At 46.0% G+C, this 11,548-nt stretch overlaps 1 protein-coding gene across 1 annotated transcript in view; it reads left to right on the top strand.

Moving 5' to 3' along the window:
- Positions 1 to 949: 949 nt before the first annotated feature.
- The window catches only part of PLEKHG4 (pleckstrin homology domain containing, family G (with RhoGef domain) member 4), a gene marked incomplete at its 5' end in the record, with an annotated part of 52,862 nt that continues 42,263 nt past the window's right edge, over positions 950 to 11,548 (top strand). Inside the window, 4 exons of the mRNA XM_010021316.1 lie at positions 950 to 1,073; positions 2,203 to 2,296; positions 7,166 to 7,252; positions 9,061 to 9,177. Of these exons, the coding sequence (XP_010019618.1) occupies positions 950 to 1,073; positions 2,203 to 2,296; positions 7,166 to 7,252; positions 9,061 to 9,177 (422 nt within the window). The remainder of the gene's footprint in view (positions 1,074 to 2,202; positions 2,297 to 7,165; positions 7,253 to 9,060; positions 9,178 to 11,548) is intronic.

Raw genomic sequence — 11,548 nt, 5'->3', positions numbered from 1 at the left:
AAATGGCTCCTGTTCTTGTGGATTACTTTTCACATGGGGGAGGTGTAGTCCCTGCTGTTCTCCAAATCAGTTACCTTCCTGATTCTTCATTTCTCTTCCTTCCCTTCAGAGTTCTTGGTTCATGTTGTGGCTGAAGCCTAAAGCCAGACTATCATTTAGTTTTGGGAGCTCCTAGAGCAGCCTTGGTTCCTGTGATGTCTTTTTGGCTTTTGGAAAGCAGGGGACAGAGAACTTTTCTGACTGACTGAAGCAGAGGGGTTTCTCCTTCCTCAGCATATCGCTGCACAGCTGTGTTGCCCATGCTGTGCTTTATCTGTTCCTAGGCACTGAGCAAGCTCTGACAGTAATGACAGCCCAGCACTGACTCGGCCCTCATCAGAACAGTGTTCTCTTGGTGTGGCTGCTCTGCAGCCTTGGGTGAGAGTGCTGGGCTCCTGCTCCAGGGCTTTGCCCCCAGGAGGAGATGCCTGGTTCTGTGTGTATGCCCAGTCTCATTAGGTAGCACATGCAAACCTGCCTGCAGTCTCACATCTGACAGCAGTGTGAATATTGTAATGTAAGTTAGGGTGTTAGAAGGTGAGATTATTTACCTGGAATTTGAGATTCTTGCTTTTCTCACATGGTTGGGTTATCACTAGCCAAATTCAACCATATTTTATGAAGGACATCTAGCTGGGTAGAATAGAGCAGTCCAAATGCATCACTACTGTGAGAGAAAGGCAAGCAGAGCTCAGCTACTTTACTCTGGGACAGCATCTGGATACTTTGGAAGAGTGTTTATAGCCTACCACAATCTGTGGCATACACTATATCAAGTTCTGTGGACTTGATTAGTCCATTTCCAGGAAGGTGGTGGGGTGGTACTAGGGGAATTTGGAGCATACACACTTAGAATCAGGCTCTGTTTACTTCCTTGTGTGACATTTTGTTTTCCCTCCTTTTTTTACAGGTACCAGAGATAAATCAGGACGTGCAGTGGCCATAATAACAACAAGGAACACAGTCTGGTTAAACCCCCACTGCAATAGCACTGAGCTTGTACGCCTTCTTCTGTACTTGCATAGCATCCCAAGGTTTGTGACACTTGTGGGCTGACAGGCTTTTCCTTTCAGGGGTGGAAGCTGAGGCAGAGGGTGGAACAGATTGACTTTATTGGCGTAGGAACCTGGCCCAGACGGTCCCCGAACCGAACAGGTGGGGATCCACTGCTAGGGTGAACTGGCTTGTGTTCAGCAAGCATTCTGGCAATTTTGTGTCGGCCTTGTCCACATGCTGTGATAGAATTAGGTATGTACTGATGTTTTCATGCGTTGCCATGAATCCAAGCCATTCTTGCTATCCTTCATTAGCTCAGGAAATGGGGTTTTGGAGCTATGATGGGGCAGTCATGCAGCAGCTCTGTGACAGTGTTGTGACATGATATTTTAGGGCCAGCCCTTCAAGCTGAGAGGGAGGGAGTATCTGCAAGGGTTGAGAAAACCTGCCTTGATGTGTGGCAGACAATTCAGTTTGGAGTCTGCAAGCTGGAGTTTTCTGCAGCTACTCTTCCTTTCACTGTGACAGAGATTCCCTCCAGCTCATCTCAGGCTCTCCTGAGACTTTGTTTCACTTTTAGATGATTAAACTATTAAGAGGTAAAGCTAACTCTCTTAGTGATTTTTTGATTGTTCTGTTAACAAACAAACTGTTGATAAAGGGAACAGGCTTAACCCATAAGAAAGCTTCTGCTACTCATGCTTTGTTTCTTATGCTTCTCCCTTCAAATTTGATACTGGGCAAGATCTTTGGGGCTGATCCAGAAGGGGTGTTCTTGTGAAGCAGTGTGGTTAAGGCCAAGCTTGTCCCTGAATGCAGTTAGTAAGGACTGGTTTTCCTGTGTGGATTACCCAGAGTGGGCATCAGCACCTTTGCCATCAGTGAGATGTATCCTAGGAATTGGGAAGTTCATGTGGAAATAGCAAAGGTAAAAACAGAGCAATCCAGGAAGTGGTTTCCATATGTATATATATTTTGGTTAGGAGAAGGTGGTTTCCATATGTATATATATTTTGGTTAGGAGAAGGTGGCCAGTTAGTTCCCTGTCCTTACAGAGCTGTAATGTACTGGGTTTTCTTCACCCTATCATGATTACAGGTTCTGTTTCCATAGTCTTGTTGATTATCATTGTTGACAAAAGTGACCTCTTCCTCTCTGTCCTTGCAGACCAGAATGTCAGGCTTTGGGTCTAACTGTTCTTGTGGATGCTCGTCGCTGTTCACCGGTTCCCGCTCTCTTCAAGGCATTCAGCACACTGCAGGTGAGCCTTGAGCCTGGGCAAAGGAACACTAGTTGGCTTGCTGTCTTGCTTGAACATTACATCTCCATTTGCTGCTTATGTCTCCATCTGCTACCTGGCTTTCAGTTGGGTTTGGAAGAGGGTTATTCACCCAGCCCTGTCTTAGGAGGATGACCTGGACGTGCCAGACTGCAGACACAGCAAAAAACCTAAGCAAGTATGAGCTGGGGGAGAACACCCCTCTCTGCCCGTCCAAATTTGCTTCTATCTCTGTGCTGAGAACACCCCATACCCAACTCTAAACACTGTCATGAAGTATAATCCTCGGAGATGTTGTCCCCTGCACTGCAGGGCTGTGTGGAATACACAGGGAGGAGGAGAGGCCTCTGCCTGCTGCAGAGGGAAGGGAAGGACACTGCTCGTCTTGCCAGGTGGCAGAGCACATGCAGCTGTTGATGTGGCTGTCAGTGAATGATTGGAATCAGACATGCTGTAACTCTGAATTGCTCCAGGTCAAAGGCTTTCAGATCAGTCACTTGGAAAGCAAGTGGGCTGTGCTTCCCCCACTCCCAGGTAGCTTCTATCTGTTGCTGCCAGGAAGCCAAGGAGATGCTGGGATGCAGCTATGACTAATCGTGTTTAAGCAGGTGTTCCTTCTAAATCAGAGGTTAGGTCTCTTAGGACTCCAACTCTGCAAACTGGAATGGGGCAATGTTTTAATGAAGCTAGTGTCTCTGTGGTTTGTATGCTTCAGTGCCACATCTGAGAGTTGGCGCTGAGTCAGAGGTCTGTCCTCCTGCTTCCTGGGCTGGGTGGAGCTGTGAGCTCTATCAATGTGCTGCTTCTCTGTGATGAAGGAATAATTGCATGCCCTGCTCAGTTCTGCAGAGGGAACAAGCAAGTATGTTCTATTGTACACTGTGCCCACATGGCAATGGGCTTGCTAAAGCTTTTGAGGATTTTCTTGCCCATGTAACATTCGTGGTCATGGTAGTGGGATGATATGGTAATCAGCAAAATGTTAAGGCTGTCCACAGTCTCATACAAGCATGGCAGAAATAAAGCCATTCTAACCTTAAGTTTCCTACCCTCTGAAAGAAGGTAGGGGGAAGCTTTTTGCAGTGTCTCTGTAATATCCTGCTATGATGGCTATTTGGATCTGAGCACCTTATTATCAGGGTGGTGCAACAGTTAGTTAACCGGGATTTATGTGCTACAAGACAGACTGCTGGAGCTGAGCGTGTGCTCCAGGTAACAGGGACTGACAGAGGCTGATGGCTTTGCTTTTAGTTTTCTGATCCTTACTCTGACTCTTCTGCAGACTCTGTAAATGGGACCTGTTCAGCTAGCTCATCATCTGGTTATGGCACAGGAATAATCCCTCGGCTCCTCTGAGATCCTTTAGCACTTAACCTCGGTGATCCCACTCTCATCTGCTCTGAAACAAGGATATAGAGAAGTACAGAAAACTGGCTTTGACTGCAGTAAGACAAGCTAAACTTTCTGGAGCACAGTGAGGTTTGCAGAAGCACAGACTGAATGTTCCCCCTTTAAGGTTCACAGAACAGATCATCTCCTTGGGGTCCTTTCTGAAATCCCTGACATATCTCCCAGTGTCTCAGATCTCTGGCAGACTGTCTCTGGAGCTCATTACTCTGCTGTTCTTCTCTCTGCTTTAAGAGGATTTTATTTATATGGCTTTTATGAAGCCTACTGTGCTAATGTGGGTGCAATCTGTTAAATGTTGAGACCCAGTCTTGCTTGTTCAACTTCGAAGTGTGGTTTTCTTCTTGGCTCCACACTGGGTGACCACAGATCAGATGTCCTAGTGCAGAGTCCCTTCCTTCTGCAGTGCTCTAATACGTTAACCCTACAGAACTGCCCTGGTGAGGGAAGACTGATTCCACAGGCTTCTGGGTTGAGATCTGTCAGTCTGAGGAAATACTTCTACTTCTCTATCTTTCCTGAATAAATGCATGAATGGAATTAAGTGCTAATATACAACTTCTGTCCTACAGCACTGGGATACTGTCAGTTGCTCTGCCTAGAGCCACCTAGTAAACTGGTGAGAGCTTCTCATCCTCTCGGTCTTCAGGGTGGGGGCAGTTGTGTTCTGCAAGCTTTCTTCACCCTTCCTTTTTAGAATATGGGTGGGTGGGAAACTCTTCTGTCCAGACAGCAGCAGGAGCTGGGGCAGAATATGGTGCTGCAGCAGAGCTAACTCAGGAAGAAGAAGGAGGAACTCTGACAGCTCTGCGTGGAGGTGAAGGGAAATGCACAGCATGTATGTGCTGCAAGAACAGATCAGGTTTGTTCCTGCGGGAAGCTGCCTAATGATGCTTTGAAGCAAGGATTTCTGCAGAGGTAAAGGCTGCTGTGGTGTTTGTTCACAGGTTGTCACTACTAAGCTCTGTGGTGGGGGGCCTGTTAATAGGTGCTTTGCTACTCAGTAATGCTGGGCTGATGCCTTGGTATGTGAGCAGGCAGAGCATCGACAGTGGAATGTGTGCACTGGCCTTCAGTGAACAGGTATCTGTGGGATTTTCCTCTGCCTGAGTCTTACTGGAGTGAGATTCTTTTGAAGTCTGCAAATCAGGTGAATGCCTGATCCTATGATCTGCTGCCTCTGTTTGTTGGTTTGGGAAGGGAAGAGTGTTTATGAAGACAACTAGCAGTTGGAAGCAGAAAAGCTCTATGCAAACCTTTCTGTTCAAGAGGACTATTTGCATGCCCTGTTACTGCAGAAGTACAGAGGACCTTGGTCTGATGTTGGAGACTAGGGACCTCGCACCACTCCATCAGAAGTGGTCGCTTTGAGACTGAGCATTGGTTTTTAGGGACTTCCCATCTACACAAGTGTTCCTGGCAGCCTGTGCTTCAAACTGTGCCAGTGTTATGACTCTGGTCGTGGACTTCCATTTGGGTCAGGAAGCCAGAAGAATGTTTGAAATTTAAGTCTGAGAAGGATAGAAAAAAGTATTTAATTCTCTTTTTAAAGAGTATTACTAAAAGGATGGGTATTTGCTGTGATGCTTTCTGAGCTCCTGTTGATACCCTTCCTTTCTATGCTGTCCACACTGTGCCTCTTTAGGGTCTTGTTCACTCACATGTGTAGGACTCTGTCTCTTTACTTCCAGATAGCTGTTTTTGTTAGCAAAGTTGGTAAGAGTTGTGCAGAAAGCTGCAAGAAGGCTTCCTCAAGTAGCATCCTGCTGCTTCCAGCTCTGCCTGTCTCCTGAGGCACTCCTGTAATCTGCTTTAGTCATTTTGGATTACTCCATCAGTGCTGGATGAGAGTGACTTCTTTTCCGCTGTTTAAAGAAAAAAACATGGAGAAAAATGCTTGCTTTCTTCGGAAATATTATCTCCTCTTGGACTGGAAAACCTTGAACTTCTCCCCTGAGAGATTTCTTTGGAAATGGTTTTCCAGTTTCCATTTTCAGAAGTAACAAACAAGCAAGTAAGTGTTTTGGCTGTTGTAACCTCATGTTACACCATCACTACCTCTATCCCTTAGTCAGATTGCACATCTCATGACTGTTGGAGTGGAGAGGGATTGTGAAAGGAGAAATTTATTTAGTACCATGGACTGTCTTGAAAGTGTGGCTACTTTCCATTCTTCAGCACCTTCTAGCAGGCACATTCAGAGCTGCTGGTATAGTTGTAATACCTCCCCATTCTCTTTCAGATGAGCTTCAGTATTTACCTAATGCAGCTTAGTTATGCAATAAATTCTTTTTGGCCTTTTAACCAGTGTTGAAGGAACAGTGAAAGTAGGAATAATTTGTTTTGTAGAAAAGGATTTGAGAAGAGTTGGAAACATCTCACAGTTTTGGAAGTTTTTTGGTTGGGATTTTTTTTCCTGGCCATTCAAGAAGATCCTGCTTTAGGACTACATGAGAGAAAGGTCTTTTTCCTCTGCTCTGGAATCTCTGCTGCTGCTTTCACTTGCAGTACTGGATCTCCTTGTTTTGGCACTGTGTCTTAATCTGTGTTCTGGGCTCAGTGACAGGTTAGATGGCTCAGTCTCTGCTGGTCCACTTGCCTCTGTACTCTGGCTCTACTGCTCATGTCAGATCTTTAACCCTAAACACTGCCAGAGCCATTTATTTAACAGGTATCCCTTGCTGTCACGGCCAAGCAATACTAGAATGGATTTGTTGCTTGACAGTTCCTGAGATCTTTGCAAAATCAAAGACAATCTAGGGCACATCTTGAAGGGATGACTCTTACTTAACCGTGTGGCATGACAACTTAAATGGCTGTTGTCCTTGCTATCCTGGTTATCATGTAGGTAGTGGGCCTTGCCTCCATGGTCTGGTCTTCCTGCTATGTTTCCCTCTTCCTGCTGTCACTCTCTGTGCCTGTTTCTCACTTCCCTGTAGAGTGCTTCTGTAATTGGAGAGCTGCTCCTGGATCATGGAGTTTGAACTACAGCTGCCAGACATCCCTTGTATTTGGACTTTCTGTCGGTTTAACAGTAGCAGCAGGATGCAAATCCTTGATTGTGAGTTGGCAGTAAGTCAAGACAAGATGGTATTTTTGACACTGTGGGATAAAAAAACCCAACAACTTCCTTTTGGTTAGAAGAAGTAACCAGGAAAATTATCAAGAAAAAAATTGGACATTGAATATGGTTCTTTTCTTGTCCCTGGCCTCTTTCTTTGCTTCCTTAAATGCTGCAGGACTAGTTGATGTGAAGGAAACTACTTGAAGGATATGGCCTTGGTGCTTTGCAGAATGGCCATTCCTATACCTGGTGACTGCCTTCCAGGCTTCATAAATACCTCTGAAGGATAAGTTGCAATCTCCTATACAAACCTGGTGTGGTACATCCTCCTAGGTATCCCAGGCAGATCGATAATGGCTTTGTGCTCTGTTCTGTTGTAGGATATAGATCCTAATTGTATTCATGGAGTACTGCTTCTGGTTGAGAGAGACCTGACTTTTCGGATGGAGAAGCCACCAGCAGGACAGGTAATGGAACTATTTGTCCAGGGGTTGCTGGGGAGCTTTTGCCACCCTTTATGTAACTCTCCAAACAGCAGTTTCTCTGACCTCTGACGTATGTTTATTCTTACATGAAATCTCTGCAGTTGTTCTCTCTATTTTATGGCCATGGTCTCTTAGGGGTGTGGTATTTATAGGGTTGTAAAGTTTATGTGAACTGAACAGATCTGCCGTGCCATGTTTACTGCCGAGTCCTTCAGAGACATTTGTGTGATAATTATGGCAGTCTGCTGGGGCCCTGGGAACACAGGGGATTTGTTGGGAACATGGAAAGCTGTACGGAGGAGCCCTGCACAATTAATAAGGATAGAGATGCTTTTCGCATTCTCTTGTTAACAAGGGAGGAAATCTGTGGTAAGGAAGAGATCCTGTTAGGCTAAATCCTAAACTCCATCCTTTGAAGGAACTTGTTGTTTTCCGGGATTTTGCGTATCTCATGTTTCCTCTCCTTACAGCTGCTGCTGCAGTGGCTAAGAGTCTGCTGCAAGAGGGCAAAGAGATGAGTATGACTATGAGGCTTCCTTTGCAGCTGAAATTTCTGGGGAGACTAACAGGAGGTGCTAATGCAGGAGGGAAAATCATCTCAGCATCACAGAAAAACCCCACTGGAAGTAAATCTGCCTTGGTATTCCATAGCTGTATAAGAAGTGTAGGCACTCTGCCATTCTGTGGTGAGTGAAATGAGCATTAGACTGTGTCTTAACATCTCTCTCTGCTGTAAGACTGTTATAAGCCACAGAAGTTGATTGAAATTCTGTGCTTGCTGAAACTCTGTAGTCTTCAGAGCAGGCTAGGGCCTCCCTTTTGTCTCCCGTGGATGAAGACATTGTGAGTAGCATCAGGTTTGCTCTGTGTGTGGTGTGCTGCCCCAAAAGGCTAAAGAATACCGAATGCTATTAGTCCATTTCCTCATTGCCCCCATGTGGAAGCATCTGAAGTCAGAAAGGGGGCTGCAGGCGTGTGCATGCAGGGAGAGCTACAGAAGACATTAAACACGTCGACGGACTCCAAAGAGCGTAGGATGGAACAGAGCAAAGGCTAATAAAGACACAGCCATGCAGGAGGAATTGGAAGCATCATCACTATTTTGTAAGGAGGTGGAAAACTTCACAATGTGTGTGTGGGGGTTAAGTGTTTGCACCTGAGTTTCTGTGTTTGGGCTGGCTTCCGTGTACCTTCAAGAGCACTTGTCTGTCTCTCTGGTGAGTATAATGCTGCTCTGAGGTACTACAGTCTTGCAGAAGGTTAGTTATCTGTGTCAAGATACAGGAAACGCTTGGAGCAAATAGCTGCTGAGGTTGAGTGGAGAGTCGAAGGTAGGGCAGAGGCTGTGCTGTTACAGTGTTTTTCCAGGAAGTGAGATGGGGGAGCTGGGGGCTGGATTTAACCTCTCAGCTCTCCAAACAAATGCAAATTGCAGCACAACGGGAACATATGAGGGAGTTGCTCTGCTTCTACTAGGAGGTACTGGCTCTGGAGAAGGCTGGCTGCTGCCAGACTTCCATCCCAGCCGTTCTGCTTCGTGAAACAACATGTTGTGGCTTGCGTTCCCTCGAGGTTCACCTACTAAGCTGTACAGCAAGCTACTCTAGGATTGAATTGACTTCTTAGTTTTTTTCTGTCATATTGTAGTGATGTTGCAGATACATCCTGTGTGCCTTGTTCCTGTGCAGACAGATAAAGGATGCTGGATAAAGGATTGTTAACCTTCTTCTCCTTCTCCAGTACTCACATACTAATAGAAATGTGCTATTTTTTCTACTATTCCTGTGCAGTTTGAACTTCTCACCTCCATGAAATCCCTCCATAAGCACATAGACAGCTCACAGCTGCCTCTAGAGCTGGATGGGACCTTCCCTTATTGCCACCGGGACTGGTTAAGCTTCCGCATGGTGAGTGGGATGGTCTTGTATTCCTTCATATCTGAGAGAAGAAATGGCATGGCAAGGGAGTCGAAGTAAGAGGATCCTGTCAACAGCTGAACATACACACATTAAATAACAATGGTTTCTGTAACAGCTAAGTATGCAAACCTCTGTCAAAAGAATACTAATACTGCCTTCATAAAATGGATGAAGACATCCACAGTACACTGTGGCCTACTGGTATGACTGTAGGAGCTAAAGTTTTAGTTTTTAACTCATCTGCTTGAACTGCATTAATTCTTCCTTCCCTTCAGAATAGAGTCAAATCTGAAACAGGATCCAGTTTTGTGTGATATAAAGTGGCAGTTCTCTTCAGTCATGCGTGGAAGCTTAAGGACAGACACTTTTTAAACTGATCTCAGGAGAAGGTGGTAGTATCATGTTGCCATTGAGCTAAAAGTCAAGAACCTGCTCCAAACTCTTGTTTGGTTTGGAACAGGTTCCCAGACCAATCTAAGAGCTCCTGAATGAAAGCTGCAGTCCTTGCAGGAGTGAAACTTGGAAGCTCCTCATAATCAGTTCTGATACTTCTAGGAGCATCTTCTTCGTCCTTTAGATGTAACTGACTTATTTACCAAAGTTGTCATCAAGACCTCTTTAGAAAGCATCTAAACTAAAAATACGGAGAAGGCTCATCCATGGGGAGCATTGGGTTCCTCTTTGAGAGCTAGCTGTGTGAGGTGAGGAAACAAAAGCTTCCCCATGCGGATTCTATTCCTCATGCAGTGAGTCTTAGAAGCAAGGTAATAGAGTAGGGGGCAGTACCAGCAGTATGTTCCTTCTCCCTGTTGTTTGGCTGCTTTGAGTATCCCTCAGTACCATGATCCTATTTGGCCTTTGTGCTCTTCTCCGGGAGAGCTGTGGATCAAGATACCTACAATGAACCGTGCCCTAGTGTGGATTAGAGCCAGCCCAGGGTGCAGGGAGGCTGACCACTCTCTGGAAATGTTTGAGCTGGCCCAGGTTAAGCCTCAGAGGCAGGGGCTGAAACTGCAGTACCCAGACTCAGTTTCTAAAGATGGCACCTCAGCAAAGGGTGCTGCAGCCACCAGTCCAGTGCACACTGATGAGCTGTGGCAGGACTGGAGGCGTTACTGGCCATGCACCACGGTATGTGCAGACTGGCAGGAGTCTGCAAAAGTAGCATTTATGGCACCAATCTCTGTACGGTCATGCTGTATGGTCATATGGAGGGAGCATAAGTCCCGTGGATCATGTGCTTGCTGAATCTTTGTCGTGGTTTAAGCCCAGCCGGCAACTTGGAACCACGCAGCCGCTCGCTCACTCCCCACCCTCTTCCTTCCTCCCCCCACTCCTGGAGGGATGGGGAGGAGAATCAAAAGAACGTAACTCCCATGGGTTGAGATAACAGCTCTCCAGTAACTAAGGTATAATACAAACCACTACTGCTACCAATAATAATGATAAGAGGAATAACAAGGGAAAAGGACACAACCACTCACCACCCGCCGACCGATACCCAGCCCGACCCGAGCAGCGATCTGGGCCTTCCGGGTAACTCCCCCCAGTTTATATACTGGGCATGACGTGCTGTGGTATGGAATACCCCTTTGGCCAGTTTGGGTCAGGTGTCCTGTCTCTGCTTCCTCCTGGCTTCCCCTCCTCTCTGGCAAAGCATGAGACTGAGAAAGTCCTTGGTCAGAGTAAACATTACTTAGCAACAACTGAAAACATCGGTGTTATCAGCATTGTTCCCAGACTGAAAGTCAAAACCACAGCACTGCACCAGCTACTAAGAAGGAGAAAAAATGACTGCTGTAGCTGAACCCAGGACAATCTTTCAAAAGCTGTATTGAGAGGTATTTGCAATGCTGAGAATAGGCAGGATTAAGTCTCTTGTAAATATGCACACAAATTGGCTGTCTTCACGTATAGTTTGATTTGCTCATCCTGGTGGGTGACAGAGCCATACCTCTACTTCCAAAAGGCTTGGTGGTCTTTTGGCTCTGGTCTCACTGCTCCAAGGGCCGCGTAGCGCGCTGCAGCATCTGAAGCAGGTTGAGAGATCACCGAGAACACCACTTTGTCACTGCTGGCAAGCTGCAGGAGTTAGGTTTCATGTGTGCCAAGTGTTAACTTACCTTCTCAATTTATTTTAGAACCCCTTTGTTAAACTTGCATCTGAAAGTATTAATAAGAACCTGAGCTAATGCACTAGAGGTACAGAAGCCTAATCTTGGTGCCTAGGATTGAATTTGAAGTTTATTTGGCAGTGAGGAAAGAGAGAAGCTTTGCAAAAGGTTATGGATTAGTTTTCTGGGTAGAGTTGCGGGAAAAACTTGAGAGGTGCTTTGTGCAGAAGCAAGGAGCATGATAT

Source organism: Nestor notabilis, unplaced genomic scaffold, assembly GCF_000696875.1.
Source record: "Nestor notabilis isolate BGI_N333 unplaced genomic scaffold, ASM69687v1 scaffold6599, whole genome shotgun sequence".
Lineage (NCBI taxonomy): Eukaryota > Metazoa > Chordata > Aves > Psittaciformes > Psittacidae > Nestor > Nestor notabilis.
This window is presented reverse-complemented; position numbering and strand designations above follow the sequence as displayed.